This window comes from Xenopus tropicalis, chromosome 5, assembly GCF_000004195.4.
Source record: "Xenopus tropicalis strain Nigerian chromosome 5, UCB_Xtro_10.0, whole genome shotgun sequence".
NCBI lineage: Eukaryota > Metazoa > Chordata > Amphibia > Anura > Pipidae > Xenopus > Xenopus tropicalis.
The window spans coordinates 46,029,544-46,053,962 of record NC_030681.2 but is presented as its reverse complement, the minus strand read 5'-3'; the positions used below and the strand labels follow the sequence as shown (position 1 = coordinate 46,053,962).

The following is a 24,419-nucleotide window of genomic DNA, read 5'->3' as shown; positions in this document are numbered from 1 at the left end:
GTTTAGCTGCTTGTAATAGAGAAACAAAATAAATCTGCACACATCGAGAAAAGTATGTTATTCTAGGGCTGTTTAGAGTAAGGGGATTTTAAAATAAAAGGCTTACTTATCCTTTAATGTGGGCATTTATTTTTGAATTAACATTACTAACCTGGGGACTGTGCTGGTTGGTCCCATGGGGATTTGTACCTGAGAGGAATTTCACAAGTACATGGAGAAGATTTGGATCAGATACCAGTATCTGTGCAGTATTTTCCTGAGGTCCAATAGTGCTACTTGATCCAGCTTTAGAAAAAGAAATAAAAGGGAAATTAATAAACAAATAAATATATATATATATATATATATATATATATATATAGTAGAAAGAGTGCCGCACACACAGGGACTTGATACAAAAGAAAAAGTGGTTTTATTGAAAAAATTCCAACGTTTCGAGCACAATCTGTGCTCTTCCTCAGGGACAAACCAACAGACCATATCCAAGCACCCACAGTAAATACCCCCACCACACAAAATGGCGCAAAAAAACGGCCCTGGTTACCATGGCAACCAGTGTAAACAAGCCCCACACCCACCAGAGCAAGGTAAATTCAAATGTCAACACATACAGGCAAATAGAATGGGAGTGCAGTGCTAGAAAACAAGGTTAAGTTTAAAATCCTGTAGCTAGTAGGCAAATTGATACATGTTGCAAAAGACATACGTTGCAAAGAACAGTTACAAAAAATGTTACAAAAAACTATACAGAGAATGTTCACAGTCAGATAGCAAGCATTTCACTGGGCTAAGTGATGAATGCCTTAGTTGCTAGGAGCAAAAGGTTATAGCGGATGATTATTTGTAGGCATCAGGTATTAAACCCAGGACCCATGTCCGGACGCACCAGAGAAGCTAGGAATATAAAGGAACGCACACAGAGAGGAACCACCACCTGTCACCAGTACCCAGCGACCTCTGAACTACAGTGTGTAAATATGATCATCATGTGGAGCAGAACATATCACCCACAGAGGCAATGCCCAGTCAAATGCTGCGGAAGCTGGTCGGGCGTGTTCAATTGGCTTGCCGAATTGTAGGGAGCGTAGGGCGCACTTTTGCCTAGTTACCATGTATACAACGCACCAGGAGTGCAAGTTAGATGTGCCCAATAGGCAACCAACACAAGTATCTAGATTCGGCTGGCAGACAGTGAGGAGTGCAAGGGTCCTGCATCGGTCCCTGGCGATCTGCGGGAAATGAAGTGAAGCCAATGGGCTACACGGAGTGGTGGAGAGCACGTTCGGGTGCAACTACAACTCTCACGTGTCCAGTCCAAGTTAATGCAAACCGCCTTCAAAAAGGACCAGGACCTATAGGGCCAATTGGAAAGGCCCGCAAAAGCACTCTAGGGATATTCATAAGAGCAATAAGGACCCACACAGTGAGCCCAAAAGAATTTCACATGCCGCTCAAGTATGCCGAACCAGATCTACTGTATGTAAAACGGTAACATCACCAGCCCCCGCTCCTACATAGAATTATAGCCCATATTCAGGTAGTGACAGATGGCATGTCCCCTGGTTTACTCCATTAGAATATATATTACAAACACTGATATATATGGTTCAGCAGAAGTGGATAGTTCAATAGCCACCTGGTGCGAGCCTGTCATGTAGTATGGTCCTAGATTAGGGGTTACAGGTAGACTTGTCAATACCCATTAATTGTGTGTCTCCAAAAAAATAGAATAAAGAAAAATCAAAATGAAAAATCAAAATGGAAAGTAAAAGTAAAAAAGACATGCAACTAAGTCTCATAAAATAAATCATGCAAGCACAACCCGTCCAATAAGGACCTTGAGGGGGGAACACTCAGGGTGTGTCAAGCACAGCAGCCATGTATAGAACGACTGGTAACATAAATTTGTTATATATAACAATAGGTTTTTTAGGGTTGAGCCAAACCTCACAAGGTGAGGTGACAGAAGAAATACAGAGACTTTGTGTACAGCATCCATGTAAGAATAAAAAGAATGCAAATCATACTAGCAGAGGGTATATATATTAAGTGCCCACCGTATAGGGCAATTAGAATCAAACAAAAGGGTCATGAAAAATATAAAGGTATTGTACCCTCAACAGAAGGTTACTATGTGGGTAATTAATGTGATAGAAATGGGTAAGTGTGGAGTGCACATAACCAGGTGAACAAGAAGGGCTAAAGGACCCAAGGTGAAATAAAAATAAAAAATGAAAATAATTAAAAATGGCAATAACCAAAACAGCGTGGAGACCATAAATCTGGACATAAACCATTAATACTTGGAGGTTAGAAACCCCAATATTAGTTATTAAGGATTAGAAAATAAGGAGTCCCAACAGAGAAAATTTTTTGTCATTAAATGTTAGAGGCCACAATGTTGCAAGTTATTGAAAGACATTCAAGTAAATCCTGTTCCTTGTTTAGATAAAAATGGAGAGAGGAAGTAGTTCATTTAGACCACGCGGGGCAACAGTATCCAGTTTGAAGATCCATCTTGCCTCCACCTTGAGTAAGTCCAAGTATATATATATATATATATATATATTTTTTTTTTTTTTTTTTGTTAAATTTGTAGTTAAGCTGCGTCCATAATCTTTAACAGAAAGGGTAAAGCAATAAAATGTTCCTCTCGGAAAATAAATTGTATGTTTGTGACTGATCTGAGGCAGGACTGTATAAAGAGTTGCAGGAACTTACATGTTAGACATTGTTGTAATACTAAAGTTGAAGCTAAATGACCCTGTTCAGCACAGGACATAAGCAGAACTACAGATAATTGTTTTACATATTTGTAATCCAGTAGGACTAGAAGAGGACTACCCACTGGGTAAACTATAATCACTGCATACCGACAAACTAGTGAGGGTCTACATATGCCTGAGGCACACAGCGAACTAAACAGAGAAGGTCTCCTGTACACTGTGTAGTAGTGATGTGAGGGCCGGCCTCGCCATGTTCTGCCTCTGGTGCACACCTTTTATAGACTCCTGCCTTCTTGGCTCTGTCCCCTTCCGCAACATCATAGCAGAGCGGGGGGTGCAGGGTTAGGGTCGGGCGCAGGTCGACTTTCTTTTGACCCGCACATCACTATGTGTAGCATTCATAGTTTAGAAAAATTATTTAAATGTAATTAAAAACACCCAGACAATGCAATCATTACCTCCTGCAGTGCTGTTTCATTCTTAGTTGTATAAAAAACTATGGCAGAAAAAAAAGTATTCTATTGATGTTGCTCTGCTCAGGAAAGAGGTCAGAAACCTCAGATAACCTCCTGCATGTGTTTACTGAGCAGTGCAACGTCAGAACAGGTCTCTGTTGCCCTTATAAACATATTCACCCTAACAGTCCAGTCAGATCAACTGACTGTAGTTGCCTTTAAAGAATAAGTAAACCTTTTTTTTTTTTTTTTTTTTTTAAAACAACGAAGGAGAGGAATGGAGAAGCTTGTAACTGAAGAACCAGGTCAGAAAGAACAGAGGCACAAAGGTAGGCAATGCTGGGAACCTGTTTAGAGTAATTTTATTATTCGTGTTTTATCTGTTATCTGCTATGTGCCTGTGCCTTTTCTCCTTTGAATGGCTGCCTCCATGGCTACATAGCAGCTTATTTATATAAATTATAGTAGGGTTTCTGAAGTAAACACACAACTTTTACAAGTACAGGGCAGCAGCACATTATATTTTAGTTACTTTTATACACTTTCATTTTTTGGCGTTACTGTTCATTTAAGTGTATGCTAATTTTACATGCATATATTTACATATGATTTTAAAAGAAAACTAAATTACTATTGGGAAACACATTTAAAATCTGTGACTTACAGTTAAGTTGCATGTTCGTCATCAGTGTGAGACTATGAAGCACAAGGCACCACGTCCGGAGCAAGGTGTTAGGATGCCAGGAAAGGACAGATAAAAAGCTTGTAATCGAGGCTAAAATAAAAAAACAAAAAGAATAATTATAATAAGTTAAAGGTAAGATTTTGTTAACATGTGCTTGGCAAATTCATGGCGGGTTAAACATTTATTCCCTTAAGAAGAAAAAGTTGCTGTGGAAGCCAACAACAGCTAATGTGTGAGAACTTTTCTATATTCAGTGGTCAGTGCTGAACCGTTAAATATTAGGCAGTCCATAGCAGATGATGGTAGCTTGTAGTAAAATTATTGCTTCTGAATAGGAAAAATATACCTTTAGAAAGAATACTTAGCCAACAAATAATTCACATAATGAATAACTTGCCCCTTATCGTAAAATATAAGGATATTAGGATTTGTATAAGTCATTTAGGAGTTCTCTGCCAATATAAAGGTATAAATGCCTTTGAACAGGTCAGGAAACTTTAGAAAGAATACTTAGCCCACAAATAATTCACATAATGAATAACCTGCCCCTTATCGTAAGATATAAGGATATTAGGATTATTATAAATCATTTAGGAGTTCTATGCCCATATAAAGGCACAAATGCCTTTGAACAGGTCAGGAAACTTCAAGATGCATCACTACATCAGATGAGATGCTGTCCTGTCCCATGAAAACTGCCTTAAGTAACCTATCACAAACAGTCAGATGTGAGGAGTTACCCCAATCATAACTATGCATTCCATTCCACCTGTGTGGTGAACAGAATTCCCTAGTTTTACCAAAGGTTGAGGATAAACTAAGTAAGCACCAAATGCATGATTCATTTTTGGATTTGGCAAAATCCCCAGGACTATTTGCAGTATTTGGATTCTATTTGGCCAAACACTTGTGGCCAAAAAGTTGTGTGCCCTTAAAGCTTTGGTCAACTGAACAGGAAGAACGGTTTGCTCACAGATTATCCATTTTTATTATTTATGTCAAATGTTAGTGTTTAGATTCGGTTCAGTATTTGGCCAAATCCAAAAACTATGTATTCTGTACAGCCTTAGTAAATACCCACCAGTACACCTAAAATAAGATGAGTGCAGATCACTTCCCAATTAGCAGCAAAACACTGCCTTACTAAATGTAGTTCTGATTAAATAGTTTCAAAAATGAAAATATACATTTTTACCTTGGTTTAGAGAGATGACTGGCACTCGATTAGCATTGTACAGGAACAGATCAGCTCCATTCTCCTTGCCTCCAGATGAGTTAGAATTTAGGCTCAATGTGAGCCATAATTGCAAAAGTGACTCAAGCTAAAATAAAATAGGAAAAATAATATAAGTAACAGGCTGCCAACCTGATAGATATATTGTGTAGAAGAAAATATGAACCTGAAGTATACCTTTCATTTAAAACAGTTTCATAAATATGGTTTATTTAGAAGTGCCCTGAAGAGTTAAGGCTGACTTTATATATAAAACAGTGCAGGAAAGTATACCTGAACATGATGTACTTGCAGCATGGAAAAGAGTTTGTTGAAGCAGACACTCAACATGGGTAAAGACGACGACTGAACAAGTATCTTATTGGCCTGATTTGATACATGCATGCCCCGAAGTAAAGAGTCATCCGTCCCACTGGTAGGCTGAGACACTATGTTGGAAAATGAAAAAATGCTGGATTTTTTTTTATCACTACAGTACAACCAAATAATTTTGAGACTGGACTGCTGTATACATACACACAGGAGATGAATTTGTTAGTGCTTGCAGAATAGAATCAGCCTCTAGTGTGGACATCATCTTTAACATCAGTTCTGCTTGTTGTTCTAGACCAACTTCCAAACGGGCATCTAGAGCTAAAAATACATAAACATAATTAAATACTTGATACAGGCTATATCAGTGTAAAAATGAAAATGGGTAAAATAGACTGCGCAAAATAAAAAAACATTTATAATACAGTTAATTAGGCAATATATAATATATAAATTGCCTTTCTAAAATTTTGAGCTTTCTGAGAAAATCTGGTCCCATATCTGTATTTGTGTACACACAGTCAGTTGTGCATGTAGGAGATGCTCGTATAATTTAGTAAATTGCTCCCAATATATATGATGTTATTTTATAATAGGCAGTTCATATAAATAGTTAAAATGAAAACTTTATGTGCTAATAAGTAGAAAACCCTCTTCCCCTAATGACGGCCCTGGAACAGCCCCCATCATTATCCAGATTCTACACCACAGCAGCCCTATTTTTTGCTTTCCAAAATTCAGTTTAAAATTCTACAGCTCCTTAAATAGAAATTGTCATTTATATGAAAATGCAGCTCAGCCAACTATTGCCTAATTTTTCTGCTTCTCTTAAAATTGCAACGTTAAATGCTATAATACTATAAGTACTATTGGATTATAAAGTACTATTGGGTCAGTAACTCTGCAACGAGAAAGCAATTTTTTTTCTAAGCTAGATCTTTGATTATCTCTCTTTATTTTTGCACTATTTATCTTTGTAAAACAAAAATGTACTGAGAATAAAAGCAAAGTTAAGAAAACATTTATGGATAAAAGTTATGAGGATTGAACAGATAAAAAGGACTAGGCATGACACAGCCTCACTGTACTTTACGGTTTGTAGTAGTATTAAAAGAGTACAAAATCATGCTCACCTTGAGACACTGACACGGTAACGGTCTGAGTGCCATTCTTCTCAACTGTTGCTGGGGGTTTTGCAACAGGAATACCAACACCTCCAATATATGGGTTGTAATTGTAAGTGCCATAATCAGCACCCCAATAATCGTACCATGTACTGCTTATGGGCTTTTAGAAAAGAAATTAAACAAAAATTGTTAACAATAAAAGAAATTAAGTAAAAAACAAAACAAAACTGTAATAACCCAAATATTTACTTTGAAACAAAGGAATGTTTAAAATAACAGTTTCTTTTTTAAAAAATAAAAATAAAAAAGAGCAAACATTTTGCAATTTGACATGGGCTAGTCATTGCCTTACTTTCCCAGGTGCCCACAGCCTTGTAACTTGTGCTCTGATAAACATCAGTCTCTCTTTACTGCTGTGCTGCAACTTGGCGTGATGTCACCCCTCCCCCCTTTCCCCCCCAGCAGCTGATCAGCAGCACAATGGCAAGGTAACAAGATAACAGCTCCCTGACCCCTCTGCTGAAGGATTCAGCTTCTTAAACAGACAGTGCCTCCATAGGCTAATGGCACTGTCTTGAAGGATGGCTTCAGGCATTTCTCTTTCTGCTAAAATACACTGTCCCATTTTCCATTAGCCTTAGTAAGAATGTACAGTAAAGGATATATAGAGATATACACACACATTTCCTTCTGAATCTATCCAATAATACCATTTTTGTAACCAATTCCTGACAAAACTAGCTTCAAAAACATTATAAGAAATGTCTATGAAGATTCTCATTCATCCAGGTCATGATATACAGTATCTAGTAGAATTAAGTCTAAAACAACTGGACTTTTCTGAGTTTTTCTTGAAAACGTTTCACCACTTGAGTGGTGAAACGTTTTCAAGAAAAACTCAGAAAAGTCCAGTTGTTTTAGACTTAATTCTACTAGATACTGTATATCATGACCTGGATGAATGAGAATCTTCATAGACATATTGCTACTCAATTTGGGGAGAATACCCTAAAATTGGTACGGGAATATGAGAGGACGGCCAGAAAACTTGCGGATTACAGAAACCATCTTCGTTTTAACCTACGATGCCGATATCAGGGAATCACACCATGCAGCCTACGTCTGGGTTCTTCGGTTAAAGGTCACAGGGCCAAGGTGATCCTTCAGAAAGCCCAGAAACAACTGTTAAATGAACGGGTGAGGCAGACTAACTTCTCAATTGAGGTCCTGGTTCATAAATTTGATAATGCAAAACAGAGACTGACAGCAAAACTACCGGTGCTGACGTTGCAAAGAGTGGTTGAATTCACAGAGCGGGCGCAACTTGCACAACATGCCAAGGGCAAGGAGAGGCAAATAAACAAATTCACCAGTTTATTATCACGTACCAACAACACCCAGCGAACAGACAAATCAACAGGGAGGAAGGAAGATGAAAACAAGACATGCCAGAACATCAAGGATCTGTGGGTAAAGAATTTATCAGACAGGGAACTCACAGAACCAGAGAAGGATGTCTTAGCCAAGGGACTGAACTTTGCAGTGGCCCCACGGTATGTACCAGTGGTAGACTTCATCACAGCCACAGAATCATCCATCCACAACAATAAGATACCAGTGGATGAGGCTGAAAACATCCGGTTAAAAGTATCAGCAGCCCTAGCTAATGCTAAAGCTCCCCCTTCCAATCTAAGTCTGCAAGAGAGGAGGGCTCTGACATCACTTGCCAAGGACTCAAGTGTCACCATCCTGCCAGCAGATAAAGGAAGGTGTACAGTGGTACTGAATACATCAGACTACCATGCCAAAGTGTCCACACTGCTCAACGATTCAGACACATATGAGCAACTCAAGAGAGATCCAACAAGCAACTACAAGAAGAAGGTTATAGACTGCTTGCAGCACCTTGAGAAGGAAAAGGTCATCAGTCCAGCTTTGTATCGTCGCCTTTACCCAGGCGAAGCCACTCCATGCCTATATGGACTCCCAAAAATACACAAAGAAGGAGCCCCTTTGAGGCCAATTGTCAGCAGCATTAACTGTGTGACTTATAACATTGCTAAATACGTGGCCAACATCTTAGCCCCCTTAGTTGGAAACACAGTACACCACATTCAGAACTCCATGGACTTTGTCAAAAAAGTGAAGGAGTTAAAGCTGGAGATCGATGATACAATGGTGTCCTATGACGTAACATCTCTGTTCACATGCATACCCACTGCCGAGGCAATTGATACAGTGAGGAAACGGCTGAAACAAGACACCACCCTCAGCAGCAGAACAAAGCTGACCCCAGAACAAGTTTGTTCCTTACTGGACCTATGTCTCAATACCACTTACTTCAAGCACAAGGACGTTTTCTATAGACAAAAACATGGCTGTGCCATGGGTTCGCCTGTGTCTCCAATTGTAGCGAACCTTTACATGGAAGAAGTGGAAAAGAAAGCCCTGGACACCTTCAAGGGAACAACACCAAGTCATTGGTTCAGATATGTGGATGACACCTGGGTCAAAATTAAAGAACGCGAGGTTCCAGCCTTCACCAAACACATAAACTCGGTGGACAAAAACATCACGTTCACAAGGGAAGATGTGAAAGACAGCAAACTGGCTTTTTTGGACTGTGCTATAGTTATCAAAGAGGGGAGGGACCTGGATATTGAAGTATACAGGAAACCCACCCACACAGACCAGTACTTGCTGTTTGATTCCCACCACCCTTTGGAACATAAACTGGGTGTAATTAGGACTCTACATCATCGGGCTGAAACTGTGGCATCCAATGCAGAGGCCAAGGAGAAAGAATATAAACATCTAAAAGGAGCTCTGAAAACTTGTGGGTACCCAGACTGGGCCTTCATCAAAACCAAATCAAAGACCAACAGAAAGACCAGACCTACAAACAGAAGGGAGGAACACAGCAGGCGAAACAACATAGTCATTCCATATGTTGCTGGAACATCAGAAAAACTTAGGAGAATTTTCAACAAACATCGCATTCCTGTGTTTTTCAAACCCAGCAACACCCTGAGACAGAAGCTGGTGCACCCGAAAGACCCAACACCCAAGCACATGAAAAGTAATGTGGTCTATGCTGTCCAGTGTAGTGAAGAGTGCTCAGACTTATACATTGGGGAGACAAAACAACCTCTCTGTAAGAGAATGGCCCAACATAGGCGGGCAAACTCCTCAGGACAAGACTCAGCGGTCTATCTACACCTCAAAGAAAAAGGTCACTCTTTTGAGGACAGTAACGTGCATATTTTGGACCGAGAGGACAGATGGTTTGAAAGAGGTGTGAAAGAGGCCATTTATGCCAACCTGGAAAAACCATCCCTGAACAGAGGAGGGGGCCTGAGACACCGCTTGTCACCAACATACAATGGCGCGTTGACATCCTTACCCCGGCAGTTTCACAACAGTTCACACTTCCAGTCATGTACTTTGAAGGATTAACACCTTCATCAATGAGAATCTTGGTACCATTGTGATTGGATCATACCTTCTTACACCTGTCAGTTTCAGCTAACACCTAACTGAACAAGTTCAATGGAACCATTGTGATTGGATGTCTGTGACTCTACTACCATCAAGAGTTTAAATACCGGGGAATTCCCTACCAGTCATTTGAACTGAAGAAGCCACTCGGATGAGTGGTGAAACGTTTTCAAGAAAAACTCAGAAAAGTCCAGTTGTTTTAGACTTAATTCTACTAGATATTATAAGAAATCTTCTGTAATTAGTTAAGTAGGTACCAAGCACCTGCCCCTTGGAGAATCCAATTTCTAATCTATTTGTCCCATGGCAACAAAATAGAACATTTAAAGCAATAAAAATAGACAAAACTCACGTGCCATACCTTGAAGACTTTGGCTGCAAGGGGATCTTTTTCCAAATCAATATCTAAAGGATCAATATCAACTTCCATCAGGTCTTGAAGTAATTCAAGGTCAATTTCTTTATCTTTATCCAAAGATGACAGAGGAGGAGCACCTTTGGGTGATGAAAACAGCTTTAATACTGCCAAGTCTGCCACCTAAATACCACGTAGTTCTCTACTAGGCAATTTTAAGGCTGTAATTTCAAGATTGCCTTTACCATGGATTAAAGAATCTCTGTATAGTACAGTTATCTGCCATCACCATTTGCCTCCACTGCTGCAAAGGAGCTAATTTACATAAAGCAAGAATATAACGGATTTATACTTACGTAAATTCCTTTTCCCTCAGTCCCGAAGGCAGCACTTACTAGAGAGAGATGACTTCCACCTGGTAGGAAAACACCACACCCCCCAATTAATTACTCCACCCCCTCATCTCCTATAAGTCCCTCTGCTTCCTTCTAGCCCTCAGTGATTTTCTCAAGCAATAAGACACATACACAATGCTGATAGAATATTTACTGTAAGGGAGGGATATTGTGCTGCCTTCGGGACTGAGGGAAAAGGAATTTACGTAAGTATAAATCCGTTATTTCCCTCACGTCCCTTGGCAGCACTTACTAGAGAGAGTTGAGTAGCAGTACGTCAAGGGGGGTTTTTTTTACAATTTGAATAAAGTACCGTATTTGCGAATGCCACTTCCCCAGGGGTACCTACGTTCAGTCGGTAATGCTCTGCAAATGTTCTGAAACTTGCCCACGAAGCTGTTCTACATATCTGGTCCACTGACACGCCTCCAACTTCTGCCTGTGAGGCTGACACTGCTCTGGTAGAATGTGCCTTGAGGTTTGGAGGTATTGATTTCCCTGAAGCAGAATAGGCTAAGGAAATTGCCTGTTTTATCCATCTGGAAATGGAAGTTTTTGAGGCACGCTTCCCCTTGTTCTTTCCCCAAAAGGAAACGAAAAGGTTATGAGATATACGAAAAGGTTTTACCTTGTTTAAATAGAACAAAACACATCTTTTGGCATCTAGTAAGTGTAGCTTTTCCTCCACTTTATTTCTTGGTTCTGCAAAAAAAGCTGGAAGAATGACTTCAAAGTTTCTATGAAAATTAGATGAGACTTTAGGTCTGAACAAAGGATCTGCTTTGAGAATGATCCTGTCTGGAAAAACTTGTAGACACGAATTTTTACATGATAAAGCATGTAGTTCTCCTACGCGTCTGGCTGAACAAACTGCCACTAAAAATACTGTTTTAATGGACAGATGATACAGGGAAACTTCTTCCAAGGGTTCAAAAGGAACATTTTGTAAGGCTCTTAACACAATGTCTAAGTCCCAATTTGGAGTTAGGTTATTTGTCTTAGGTCTAATATTTTGAACAGCCCTGACAAATCTTTTGATCAATGGATGCTCCGCCAAGGATATGTTCTTGAAAGCTGATAAGGCCGCAATGTGTACCTTAAGTGTATTTGGAGCTAATTTCTTCTTAAATCCATCATGTAGAAAATCTAATATGATTGACACTGGAACATCTTCTGGAGTTAGTTTCTATTTGAGCACCACTTCCTGAAACAAGACCAAATTCTTTGATAAATTTTATTTGTAATTTCTTTCCTGCTCTGTAACAGAACTTCAATGACTGGTGAAGATATCCCTTGTGCTTTCATAACATCCCTTTCAGTCTCCATGCTGTGAGCTGAAGAGCTGCAGGGTTTGGATGCAAAATTGGTCCCTGGTGTAGGAGATTTTCCTTCACTGGAAGGAGCCAAGGAGGACTGACAGAAAGTTGGAGAAGACTGGAGTACCAACTCCTTCTGGGCCAGGCAAGAGCTATTAGAATCACTTCTGTTGAGCAAAGTGCAATTTCTTGATCACTCTTGCTAACATAGGGATAGGCGGAAAGACATATGCTAGGCTGAAATCCCATGATTGGGCTAGAGCATCCACTGCTTCCTCGCCTTGGCCTGTTGTAAGGGAAAAATATCTTTGATGCTTTGCATTGTACTTTGAGGCCATGAGGTCTATTTCTGGAGAACCCCAGACCTTGCAAATCTGAAGAAATGTTTCTGGATCTAGACTCCACTCCCCGGGGAGTATCAACCTGCGACTTAAAAAGTCTGCTCTGATATTGCTGTGCCCAGAGATATGGCGGGCTAGAATACTTTTTAGATTTTTTTCTCCCCAGCCCATGATCTTTTTTATTCTCATTCCCAGATCTTTGCTTCTGGAACCTCCTTGGTGATTTATATAGTAGGCTGTTGCCACATTGTCTGTATGTATTAGAACATTTTGGTCTTTTACAATAGTTTTGAAAGCAAGCAGAGCTCTCCATACTGCTTCCAACTCTAAGGAGTTTGCTGCCTGATGACCAATACCTTTTTCCCAGATACCTTGCTCTACCAGGTTTCCTAAATGTGCTCCCCAACCTTTGCCACTTGCGTCTGTTGTGATGACTAAGGGAGGAATAGGAAATAGGGATGAACCTTTTGAAAGGTTCCCTGGGTGTAACCACCAAGTAAGAGATCTCTTTATTTCCGGTGGAACATAGAGTTTCTTCCTGAGTGATGCCTTCTGATGATCCCAAACTGAGTTCATATATTTTTGCAGGTCTTTCATATGGGCACGACCCCATGGAACTGCTTCTAATACTGCTGAAAAAAGACCCAAAATTTCTAAACCCTGCTTTATTGAAGAAAATTTTTTGTTTTGAAACTTGCGCACTCTGTCTCTGATTTTTTCCCTTTTTCCTGGAGGAAGGAAAATTCTTCCTTCTTCTGTGTTCCAGATCATTCCCAAAAACTTTATCTCTTTTGTAGGAATTAGATTGGATTTTTCCCAATTTATTAACCAGCCCAATGACTGTAAAACCTCTATTGCTTTGAATAGGTTCCTTTGTAACCCTAAATCGGTTTCTGCTTTTAGTAGACAGTCGTCCAGATAAGGAATAATAGCAATACCTTGAGTTCTTAAGTACGCTGCGACTACTATTATTACCTTTGTAAAGACTCTTAGTGCACTCGATATTCCAAACGGCAGGGCTGCGAATTGAAAGTGTTCTGTTCCTGCAGGTCCTCTTATGGCTACTCTTAAGAATTTTTGGTGACATTCCCTTATGGGAATATGAAGGTAGGCGTCTTTTAGATCTATAGTACACATCACATCCCCTTCGCGAAGCGCTAACAGGGTGGATCTTATTGATTCCATTTTGAACTTCTTCTTGAATATAAATTGATTTAAATATCTTAGATCTATGATGGTTCTGTATTTCCCGTTTGGTTTTGGTACAAGGAAGATTGGGGAGTAGACCCCCCTGAATTTTTCTTTTTGGGGTACCTGAATCAATACTTTCATTTCTTTGAATTCTTGGATTGCTAATTCCATGGCTTGTTTTGCAACCCTTTGTTTTGGTAAGCGTGTTTCTATAAATCTTGTTGGAGGAAGACCATAGAATTCTATTGAATATCCTAGGCTTATTGTTTGTAACACCCATTTGTCTGAGGTGATTTTTTCCCATTCCTGAACGAACCCCTTCAATCTTCCTCCAACTGGCAAGGCGTCATGCTGAGAAAGGTTTTTGATTGAAATTTGGACGGCCCCTTCCTCTTGAAGATCTTCCTCTAGATTGGGTATAATTTCTATCCCCTGATGTTTTACCACTCCTCCAGTCTTGTCTATACTTGTAAGAGGTTCTGAAACCCCGAAAGGAAGGTCGCTTGTATAATTTCTTGTCTTGAGGTAAGCTTCTCACTTTATCATCAGACTTCTTTTCCACTAGAAGTTCCAGCTGGGATCCAAAAAGTTTTTCTCCCTCAAATGGAAGATTAAGCAGACGGTTTTTGGAGGCTATATCTGCCACCCAGGGTTTGAGCCATAGAGCTCTTCTGGCTGAGGTAGCAAATGCTGTAGTTTTAGCCAATATATCCACTGAAGATAAAGCAGCTTCAGTTAAAAAATCAGAGGCTGAGATCACCATAGGCAAATCTGCTAAAAGGTTTTCTCTTGGTACTCCCTTCTTTAAGGCTTTCTCTAGTTGCAGGATCCAGACCTTAAGAGATCTTGCCACTGAAGCCGCCGCTATTGCTGGCTTGAAACCTGCTGCTGCTGCCAGATAGGTTTTCCTTAGGGCCCCCTCTGCTTTCCTATCCATGGCGTCCCCGAGACCAGTACTGTCTTCTAACGGTAAGGTTGTTCTTTTGATAGTTTGGGCTACTGGAGGATCCAATTTTGGAGGTACATCCCAGAATTTTGTGTCCTCAACCTCAAAAGGAAAAAGAGAATAAAACTTCTTTTGCGGAGCCCATTTCTTATCTAAGACAGACCACTGACTTTTAATTTTGTTCTTAATAGCTTCATCCACTGGAAAAGATGGTTTACGCTTACTTATGTTTGCAAACAATTTACTTGATTTTTTAGGGGGCTCAGAAGACTCTTCTAACCCCATTGTATCTCTGACAGCCGCAATAAGGGCCCCTATATCATCAACAGGAAAAAAATCTTCAGATTCTGAAATTTCTCCTTCCTCTGACTCAGATTCATATTTAAACTTAGAGGTACCTTCCCCAAATGATGTATCAGATGAAAAATCCTCATAAAATGGACTGTCAGCTTGCAATACCTCTTTATTTGGCTTCTGCTTAAAAGATTCAAAAGCCTGCAACATAGCTCCTTTCATCCAGGACACTAGTCCCTCAGTCCCTTCTGGGGAATTGACAGGATTTTTTAGTTTCCCTTTACATGTATTGCATAATTTTTCACCTTCCACAGGGTTAAATTTTATATCACACCCAAAACAAGATATGGAGGCTGGTTTCTTTATCTCTTTCTTCCCTTTAGGAGATTCAGATACATTTTCTTTAGTTTTAGCCTTCTCTTTAGACTTTCCCTTCTCCTTCTCTAAAGCAGTGTCAGCCATTGTGGCAGAGTTGGAACGCTATGCACAGGACCAGCACGGGCCAACAGCAGTACCCCTGGGAGCGGCAATGATCCGCCATGCTTGCTGGTTTAAAACGGCATTCCTTTCCCGGATATGACGTTTGCGTTCCAACGCCTGCATGCGTTCCACCGACGCCGCTGATGACGTCATCACATCGCGCTCTCACCTGCCGAACACAGAGGAGTGCAGCGGCCGCCGGTTACAATACACAGGAGGCACAATCATTTGATAGGCGACCTGGTAACAGCCCTGATTTCCACAGGGAATGCGTAAGGGTAAGTCCACCACCACGCAGGGGGCACAAACATCTGTAAGGCGCCCTGGTCATACGCATTTCTGGAGGCCAGTCATCTGAAAGGCGCCCAGGTATATATAAAAAAAAAACATGGTGTAATCCCTTGGGTAGGAAAAAAACACTGAGGGCTAGAAGGAAGCAGAGGGACTTATAGGAGATGAGGGGGTGGAGTAATTAATTGGGGGGTGTGGTGTTTTCCTACCAGGTGGAAGTCATCTCTCTCTAGTAAGTGCTGCCAAGGGACGTGAGGGAAATAATAGATACATTTTCTAGTGTTACTGAACCTTTAACATAATGCTGCGGCTCCTGGGCCAGCTGCCTACTGCTAAAATGCAGACAGTCTTCTCATCAAGATGATCTGGGAGTAAGTCAATAAAAAGGCAATTCTTTAAGATAAAAACCTATAACTGACTTTATGCTACACTTAGACTTAGATTTTTGTCTTTAGCATTTAGCAAGATTCGTCATTTAATGCAGTTTAAGGGCAAAAATAAAAGCGCTGCAAATATAAAAATCTGAAAAACATGTAAGAAGAAGCTAAACAGGATGGTTTTTCAACATTATGTACAAAATTATGATTGCATACAAAATAAAAAAGGCAAGAATTCATATATTTGATTTAAAATGTTAAGGATTTGCAGAATAAGGCATTTCAAACTATTTGGCAGCCAAATATATCACACAGTTTACCCTGCATCACAATCTGCACCCTTGGCCCACAATAAAATAATCACCATTTTCTAACAACGTAATGTTGTAACAGGGCTGAAGACCTAGAATAACACAAACTTTAGAACCAATGACAATCTTTCTATTTAAAAGATTTTTTTTTTTTTTTGTGGGAAGCATAAACTCTTACCTGATATATCTGGTAACAAGGGTTCATCTACAGATTCGAACAGTGGTAGTTGCTGCCAGGAGTCATCTGAGTCACCAGCCGAGGCTCCTGCTTCCTCACCCATTGCCACTTCATCTAGTGCTTCAGCAGCTAAAGGGGCCAGGAGCTCCCCTGCAAAGAAAGAATAATCCTGTTAGATTTCACATCTAAACATTACAAAGATTAAAATACGCATGTGTGTGTATATATTATATAAAATATTTTTTTAATTGGTGCTGTACCTGCTAGAATATCCTGGAGCATGCAAGTCAAGGAATACTGTGCCCAAGCGCCACCCCAAGAGATGTCTCCTCGGTTGAAGTCTGTCCCCACCAGAAGAAGCAGCAATCTTTCCAGTTGTTGCTCATTTACAATTTCACACAAGTGTATTGTTGGACGTGTAGCATTTGCTATCCTTGCTAGCACCTAAAACAATATGCATACTTGGTTTAAAAATTTTACCATACCATAGTTGTCGGACATTAATTACTAAGAAATCTGACAGATGGTATGTTTTTAAGCAGGGCTGTACCTAGGGGTCAGCAGAGTATCAACAGTGTACCGTCACAGTGGGACAATGTTTTGTCAACATGTATGAGTACAAACTAATGGAGGGCCCTGCTACCAACCAGCACACTCTGCATCGGAAAATTAAAGCCATGCACAGAGATACTGTGATACCCCAAGCATCCTCCTCTACATGGATTTCTAGCTGGTAGTGATCAGCTGCATATCCACTAAGAAAGGAGCATTCTCTGCTTAGGAACGCTGGTCTATTTGGCAGACTGTTGAAACTGCTCGATCGAGTGCTGGGGCATAAGGGGATGGGTGCTAAAAAGGGATATGGAGGAAAAAGAAGAGACTGGCACGTTGTGGAGGGGAATGAGGTGGAAACTTTAGCATCTGGAAGTAATGTGTAAAGAATCAGAGAATAAGAACTAGTGGGCGTGAGAGACAGGCACATTGTGGAAGCACAGAGAGGGACCAGACATGGCAAGGTGTGGGGGGAGACAGAGGAGGACAGCACATATTGAAAGAGAGGGAGGGGAAATAGAAGAGATCGGCACAAGAGGACAAGGGGGAAAAAAAAAGAGAAAGGCAAATGGGGAGACTGGCAAAAAGGTCAGTATATGAGTATAGAAAGGTACACTGCAAAATAAGAAAATAGGGTACCAGGAAGAAGAGTAAGATGACAGTGAAGAAAGGGAGAAAAGAGGCAGACTGACAAACTGAAAGGAAAAAAAGTAGAGGCTTAGTGTGAAATGATGAGAGACATAACATGTTTAAAAGGTAAATGAGATTTTAAAAATTTGTTTTTTTTACATGTTTACAAGCAAAAAAGTGGGGGTTGTTGGGGGTCGCACTGTGCTGGGTTTGCCTAGGCCACCAAAACAGCAAGGCTCAGCACTGTTTGTAAGCTATAAAAAAAGAGGAGAAATGTACTCAACAGATTTTGTTACATGAATAACAATAATTTAGCAAATCACCAAAAATGTTTTTTTTTGGTGATTACTACAGGAATCAAATGTATAAACTATGAATGATTATCAACAGTCGTCAATACATTAACTACTGTATATTCTAAGTACCTTGCAGACAAACAGCAGCAAATCAGCATGGCAAGTGAAATCCATTGATAAGAGGAAGAGTGCAAGTTTTTGTACAACAGAGATGCACCGTTCATGTGCCAAGGTAAATGGAAGAGGTTCTATTTCTGGAATCTCTTTAGTTGCAGATACTTCTGTATCTTGAGCAGATCGAGGCCATTCAGCTGTACGTCGCAGGCGTATCAAATCTTTAAAGTGCTAGAGCAGGAGGAAAAGCATACAAGCACATATAAATATTTTTTCTGTTCAGTCTTTATATACATATTCTACTTAATATTTAAAACAATGCTTATAAGTACACAAAGCTGCTGCTAAACCTTTCAGCGGTTAACGATAAAAGTTTGCATGCGGTTTTCTCCTAACAGGGGCACCAGCGCGAGGTAAAAGGTAAGCGATTAAAGTCACTTGGGGGTGCCTAAAATTTTGGCACCCCCAAGTGACTTAGCCTTTCCTTCTGCATTAATATATAACATGAAAAGACAAGCAAACATAAAAAAGTCCTAAGCATAAGTGTAACGTTAGAACACAAAATAGAAATTCAATGCTTGTTTTTAAAATAAACATCTGACTAGTGCATCTTATAGAAATGGCTGATGCAGGAAAAATGGCAGCTGAGAATTTGTTTAAAGGGGAACTCCACCCAAACAAAACATCTTTTTAAAGGTAAACATAATTTCAAGCAACTTTGCAATATACATCAATTAAAAAATATGCAGCCTTTCCATAATTCTTAATGTAATAATATGAAAGGCTTCAGGGGGGGTTTGTTTTGCCTTCCTCTGGATCAGCTAGCAGCTAGGCATGTTATGTATAGGCATAATGGTTGAACTTGATGAACAGGTGTCTTTTTTTTAACCTAACTTACTATGTTACTATGTATGGTTTGAAACAGCCTAGTCCCTTGTTCTCCTGCTGATCTGGCTGACTTCTCTGAGACCTTAAAATGCAACAGTAGTCGACTGTCCTCGGCCTGCATCCTCCAAAACCCACAATCCCATGCACACGTGATGTCAATAAGGAAAGGAAAATCACAGTGCAACGCATTGTGGGTGATTGTAGTCCCTACATGCTGTCTTGTAAGCTGTGGAGACGTTGTTTTGAAACATCAATGTTTTTGGTCTCTCCTCTCCTGCCAGGATTTCAAGTGATGCAGAAAGAGAAGAACTGCTTTGTAGCTGGATCTCAGCATATAAAATTGTATTTATTCATACTTTTTTGAGAGGAACATATTACAGTGATAGGTATATTAGTGGTTTCTGTGTTGTGTGGGGCTCTTAACAAATTTTGGCTTGGAAGCTGGAGTTCCCCTTTAATAAAGTAATGTTACTCTGACAAAAATGATGTGCATACATTACAACAGTGCTGTGCAACTTCTGTGATACCATGTTATCACAAGAGCTTTTAAGACCATCCCCACATTAATGGTGGCAACACAGCAAAAACCCAATGTTTGGTGCTCACTGAACGGATATCACCCTTCATTCATATGTGAAAGAATTATATTATGTCATATGAGACATGCACTTAAATCCATATGCCTCCTCCTCTTCTGTGGATAGCACAGCAACCACCAGCATATAATTACACACCTTAGGGACCATATAATGACTATTTCCAATGCTAACAAACTACCAGAACAAACCCCTGCCAGGTTCCCCTCCCACAGGCAGCATAGGGCAGGGAGAGTAAGGCACACACAGGCAGCTAAGGGCAGGGAGAGTAAGGCACACACAGGCAACATAAGAAAAGGCAGAGTATGGCACACACAGGCAGGGTAGGGTAGGCAGAGTATGGTACACACAGGCAGCATAGGAAAGGCAGAGTATGGCACACACAGGCAGCATAGGAAAGGCATAGTATGGCACACACAGGCAACATACGAAAAGGCAGAGTATGGCACACACGAGCAGCATAGGGAAGGCAGAGTATGGCACACACAGGCTGGATAGGGGAGGCATAGAGAAGGCAGAGTACTGCTTGCCCTACCCTGCCTATGTGTGCTATACTATGCCTGCCCTCCCCTGCCTATGTGTGCCATACTATGCTTGCCCTCCCCTGCCTATGTGTGCCATACTATGCCTGCCCTCCCCTGCCTATGTGTGCCATACTATGCCTGCCCTCCCCTGCCTATGTGTGCCATACTATTCCTGCCCTCCCCTGCCTATGTGTGCCATACTATTCCTGCCCTCCCCTTCCTATGTGTGGCACACTATGCCTGCCCTATGGCACACACAGGCAGCAGACACAATGCTGGATGTGTAAGAGGGAATGTCTGAGGTGTGAACAGGTGAACAATGTGGGTGATTACAGCCTGAGCCTGAGGTGTGAACAATGGTAAACCATCAAAGCAGCCAGACAGGTGAGGGCCACACAGAGGGGGGCCCCATGCGGCCCGTGGGCCACCAGTTGGATAGCCCTGCATTACAATATACCAACTCTCAAGTATACATCATTATTTAAAGCTTTGTTTACTGCTCAGCATACACTCAAAAGCCTCTAAAATGCATGAAAAATAAAAACACATTCGATCTTTTTGCAATACCAAATATTTTTTTTAAATCACAACCTAAGAAAAGTTACCTTAGAAGTAGCTTGCTTCAGCTTTGCTTGTTCAACCAACAGTTTGTAGGAAGATCCTTTGTTGCTCTGTATTTTCTCTTTTTCAATTTGCTCTACTAAAGCCTTCTGTTTTGCCTTTAGTAGGTTGAGTTGCTAGAAGAAAAGTTAATTTATTAAATGAAATAAATAACTCTCCCTTGCTTACAGCTGTGCCCACTATGCACATAACTAAACAAAGCTGATTGGCAATCTATGCCAAAGGTCATAAAACATTTCTACAGTGTGGGAATATCAGAAAATAGCTACATAGTCACAAACTCGAATAATCTGACTACTTGTATGACAAGTGCTTTAAATGCATAAAACAAAAACACAGCTCTCTAAATTTATAACTCCTAGAAATAGCTTATGCAGAAAAATTATTGTTGTTAAACTAGAATAACCCTCAAATTGAATGTGCGCATTACAAAAATGATGTAATCCATACTATAAAACAGAAGGGTTGCAGAAAATAGCTTATCATTTGGTAGTTATACAGAGAAATCACAGTATCTTATCATTAAACAATATGGTACAGTATCCATTATCCACCATACAGATTACCTGTTTGTGATGAACAAGCTGTTTCCTGATCTTCCTGGAATACAGCCTCTCCAGACTACTGTTGCCTTTGGTTGAACTTCTCATACTATGTGTATGCAGGCTATTGTTAATAAAACTCCATTGGTTGCCTGCAGACATAAAATAGTTATATATAATATAAAATTATAATAAATAAATATAAAATTTAACATTACTAAAGGTCCCCATACACGGGGGGATAGTAGCTGCCGATATGGGTCCCTTGGACCGATTCGGCAGGTAATCGGCCCGTCTATGGGCACTTCCGACGGGCCTGCCCAACCGATATCTGGCCTGAAATCGGCCAGATCTCAATCAGGCAGGTTAGAAAATCTAGTCGGATCGGGGTCCGCATCGGCTCGTTGATGCGGTTCCTGGACCGACTTTACCTATGCCCGTCATTATAATTCGATCGTTTGGCCCCAGGGCCAAACGATCGAATTACCATGGATTCTGCCGATATCGGGAGAAGATCCGCTCGCTTGGCGACATCGCCAAGCAAGTGGATCTGCCAGTGTATGGGGACCTTTATATCTAATAAAACCGAACAAACCTAAAATGCATTTACCTGATAGGAATCTCTCTCTTTCTTTTCCATTTAAAGGCTTCTTTGAGGCTGCAGCTTCATCTTCAACAGTAGCGACGTAGTCCAGTAAACGGGACACAAGCATGACTACCCAGCTAATCATGGGAATGTCCAAGACACCTACAGAAAAAAAAAAGAAAAAAAATTATTAACATTCAAATTGTGCCTTGGTCAGATTCAAACTCAGGACACAAAGCACTACAACCAAAGTTGCTGCATCCTATAAGCCTGTTGTTTGGCATGAGGTAAAAAAAAAGGTATTTTATTTAAATTTATTAATACAAGCCACATTTTAACTTTAAAAGGGTTATTGTGCATAGATTTCAATACTATATATTACACTTTCTTTTAATTACATGATCTATTTATAAGCTGTTGAATTACGGAAACAATATATTCTAACATTCAGCATTAGATGCAGATCAGTCTTCTCTGCAAACGTAAAAAACCCAATCTGCACCATTAGCCTCATACAACACATAAGATTTAGATATTTTTAATAAGGGCAAATCAAACACATTTTTGACAAAATTACTCGTGAATTTTTGCTCATGAATGGCAGGTATACATTGCTGATCCTAATGCTCCAAAGTCCATTATTGCCGAGGAATAAAGGTTACAGATACAGCAGTCCTGCATTGTTTACTTAAATGTACAAACTAAAAAAAAAAAAAAAACTATTTACTTGCCTTCAACACGGCGATATATTGGTAAGTGTGGCTGCAGAGGAGAAAGCAGACTGTCTAATAGATTCAGTAAGCTTTCCAAAACACCGCTGTTGCTAAGTGATCTTTGACCTATGCATGAAAGAAGCATGAACACCCTATAAAAGGGGGGGAAAAAAATCACAAGATTAATTATCATTTTATAAACTTACATAAAGCCTTTTCTGAAGCATGACACTGCAGAATTCTACCAACACTGCAACAATAACTACTTGCTTCACAGTTTTGAAAAGAATTAAGTTTAACATTTTATTTCTATCCTCTCATGTTTGCCAGGGGCAATTACTCTGAGCTTTACTACATTCAACTGTTACTACCAATATAATGCTTGCTGACTTTTCATTTGATGCACAAATGTATCAACCAATGTAGCAAATTATAACAGTTAAGAGTTGGCAACCTGGTTATACATTAACATAATACCATAAAATTAAGTTTTGTACAATTAGTTGAGAGCTGAAAAACACCATAGGCAAGAACAGAAAGCAAATTCATTTTTACAACAGAAAAATTGTACAAACGTAGAAAAAAAAGAAAGCAATTGGAAAAATGTATTTTGTCTCTTGTAATATCTGAAAACAACTGAAATGGAAAAAGTGCTTTGAAGATAAACTACCCTTTTAATGAAACCAACAGTTTAGCTGCTAAAAGTCATAGGAGTACAAATTTTTACTAGGCTTTCCAGCAGCAGTACAAATATACACCAATGTACAGAATTAATCTTTTCTGCAGTCAGCCTAATACATAATATAGCCTAATAGCAAAGAGCCAATTGCCCACAGCACCTATTCTCCTTTAGACATAGGTAATGAAAGATTTTTCTCATACCTAAGCTGGCCTTTTATTAAAACAAACAAAAAAAAACAACTTTGGGTAGCACATGATATTTATCTATAATTAAAAGAGTTTAGAAATTATTGCTTTTTATTTATTTGTTTGTATGTTTCTAAAATAAAAAAAAAATAATTACAAAATTACAAAACATACTAAGCAAAACATGAGCTTTACAGTACCTATCCTGAGGAAATATCAACAACTGCTCCGAATTGTAGAGCTCCTGCAAAACATTGGAGAGAAACTGTCCCCACCATCTCTCAGCACCACAAAGCTGCACCAGCAAAAGGCCTGTGTGCAGACGGATCTTTGGGGTCCCGCTTATGCATAAGTGTTTAAAGAGCTCCTCACAGGCTTGAGCATGGAAAGTGTTTTGTAGAACTCCTGGAACAGAGTGCCCTGCAGTAAAAAAAAAAAAAGATCAACAGTTGTTATAACTTCCTGATAATTACCCTTTATTCTATGGATTATTTACCATTAACTGCATTACAAGGTAAAATAATCAATTAGCAGCATAGCCGCCGACAAATGGGAGTTTTGTCCACCGCTGTAAGCAGTCCTAAAATGTCCTTCATACTAATGAACTGAAGCTCCCTGTTGGATTTTCAGTGGGGACAGGCAGACCTTGGTGCAAAAAAAGTTGCTGTTGAGGTCTATGTTACTAGTCCATGTGTGTCAAATGACGCACTTTCCATTCTGCAGTATTTGCAGCAACGACAGGGGGGGTATTGTTCATCTCCACCCGAACACAGCTGTGGATGAAAGTGACGTATGCCATAGGTCCGAGTGTGAAAAATTATAAGGAGGATTTTGTCAGGTAAAGTAAACTGAAAAAACAATAACCAATTTCATATTAATTTTGGTTTGGGAATGAGATATTGGACAGGGGTTCAGACACTTTTGCCAAAACAGTTAATATTCCCTACAGAAGACAGTATTAAAATAAAAATTATTTAA

General features: G+C 39.9%; 1 protein-coding gene across 6 annotated transcripts in view; it reads right to left on the bottom strand.

The window, feature by feature from the left end:
- Positions 1 to 24,419, bottom strand: part of birc6 (baculoviral IAP repeat containing 6) — a 139,256-nt gene that overhangs the window by 68,696 nt on the left and 46,141 nt on the right. For 4 of the 6 annotated variants that reach the window (XM_031902932.1, XM_031902933.1, XM_031902935.1 and 1 more), the window contains exons 30-44: positions 23,642 to 23,861; positions 22,593 to 22,726; positions 21,886 to 22,023; positions 21,300 to 21,427; positions 20,718 to 20,849; positions 18,120 to 18,335; positions 16,773 to 16,956; positions 16,513 to 16,662; positions 10,390 to 10,532; positions 6,546 to 6,699; positions 5,617 to 5,733; positions 5,374 to 5,528; positions 5,062 to 5,188; positions 3,846 to 3,956; positions 152 to 285 (exon numbers count right to left, since the gene is read on the bottom strand). In XM_031902932.1, coding sequence (XP_031758792.1) covers positions 152 to 285; positions 3,846 to 3,956; positions 5,062 to 5,188; positions 5,374 to 5,528; positions 5,617 to 5,733; positions 6,546 to 6,699; positions 10,390 to 10,532; positions 16,513 to 16,662; positions 16,773 to 16,956; positions 18,120 to 18,335; positions 20,718 to 20,849; positions 21,300 to 21,427; positions 21,886 to 22,023; positions 22,593 to 22,726; positions 23,642 to 23,861 — 2,243 coding nt within the window. The remainder of the gene's footprint in view (positions 1 to 151; positions 286 to 3,845; positions 3,957 to 5,061; positions 5,189 to 5,373; positions 5,529 to 5,616; positions 5,734 to 6,545; positions 6,700 to 10,389; positions 10,533 to 16,512; positions 16,663 to 16,772; positions 16,957 to 18,119; positions 18,336 to 20,717; positions 20,850 to 21,299; positions 21,428 to 21,885; positions 22,024 to 22,592; positions 22,727 to 23,641; positions 23,862 to 24,419) is intronic. The other 2 variants (XM_012963792.3, XM_031902934.1) reach the window with 2 other exon arrangements.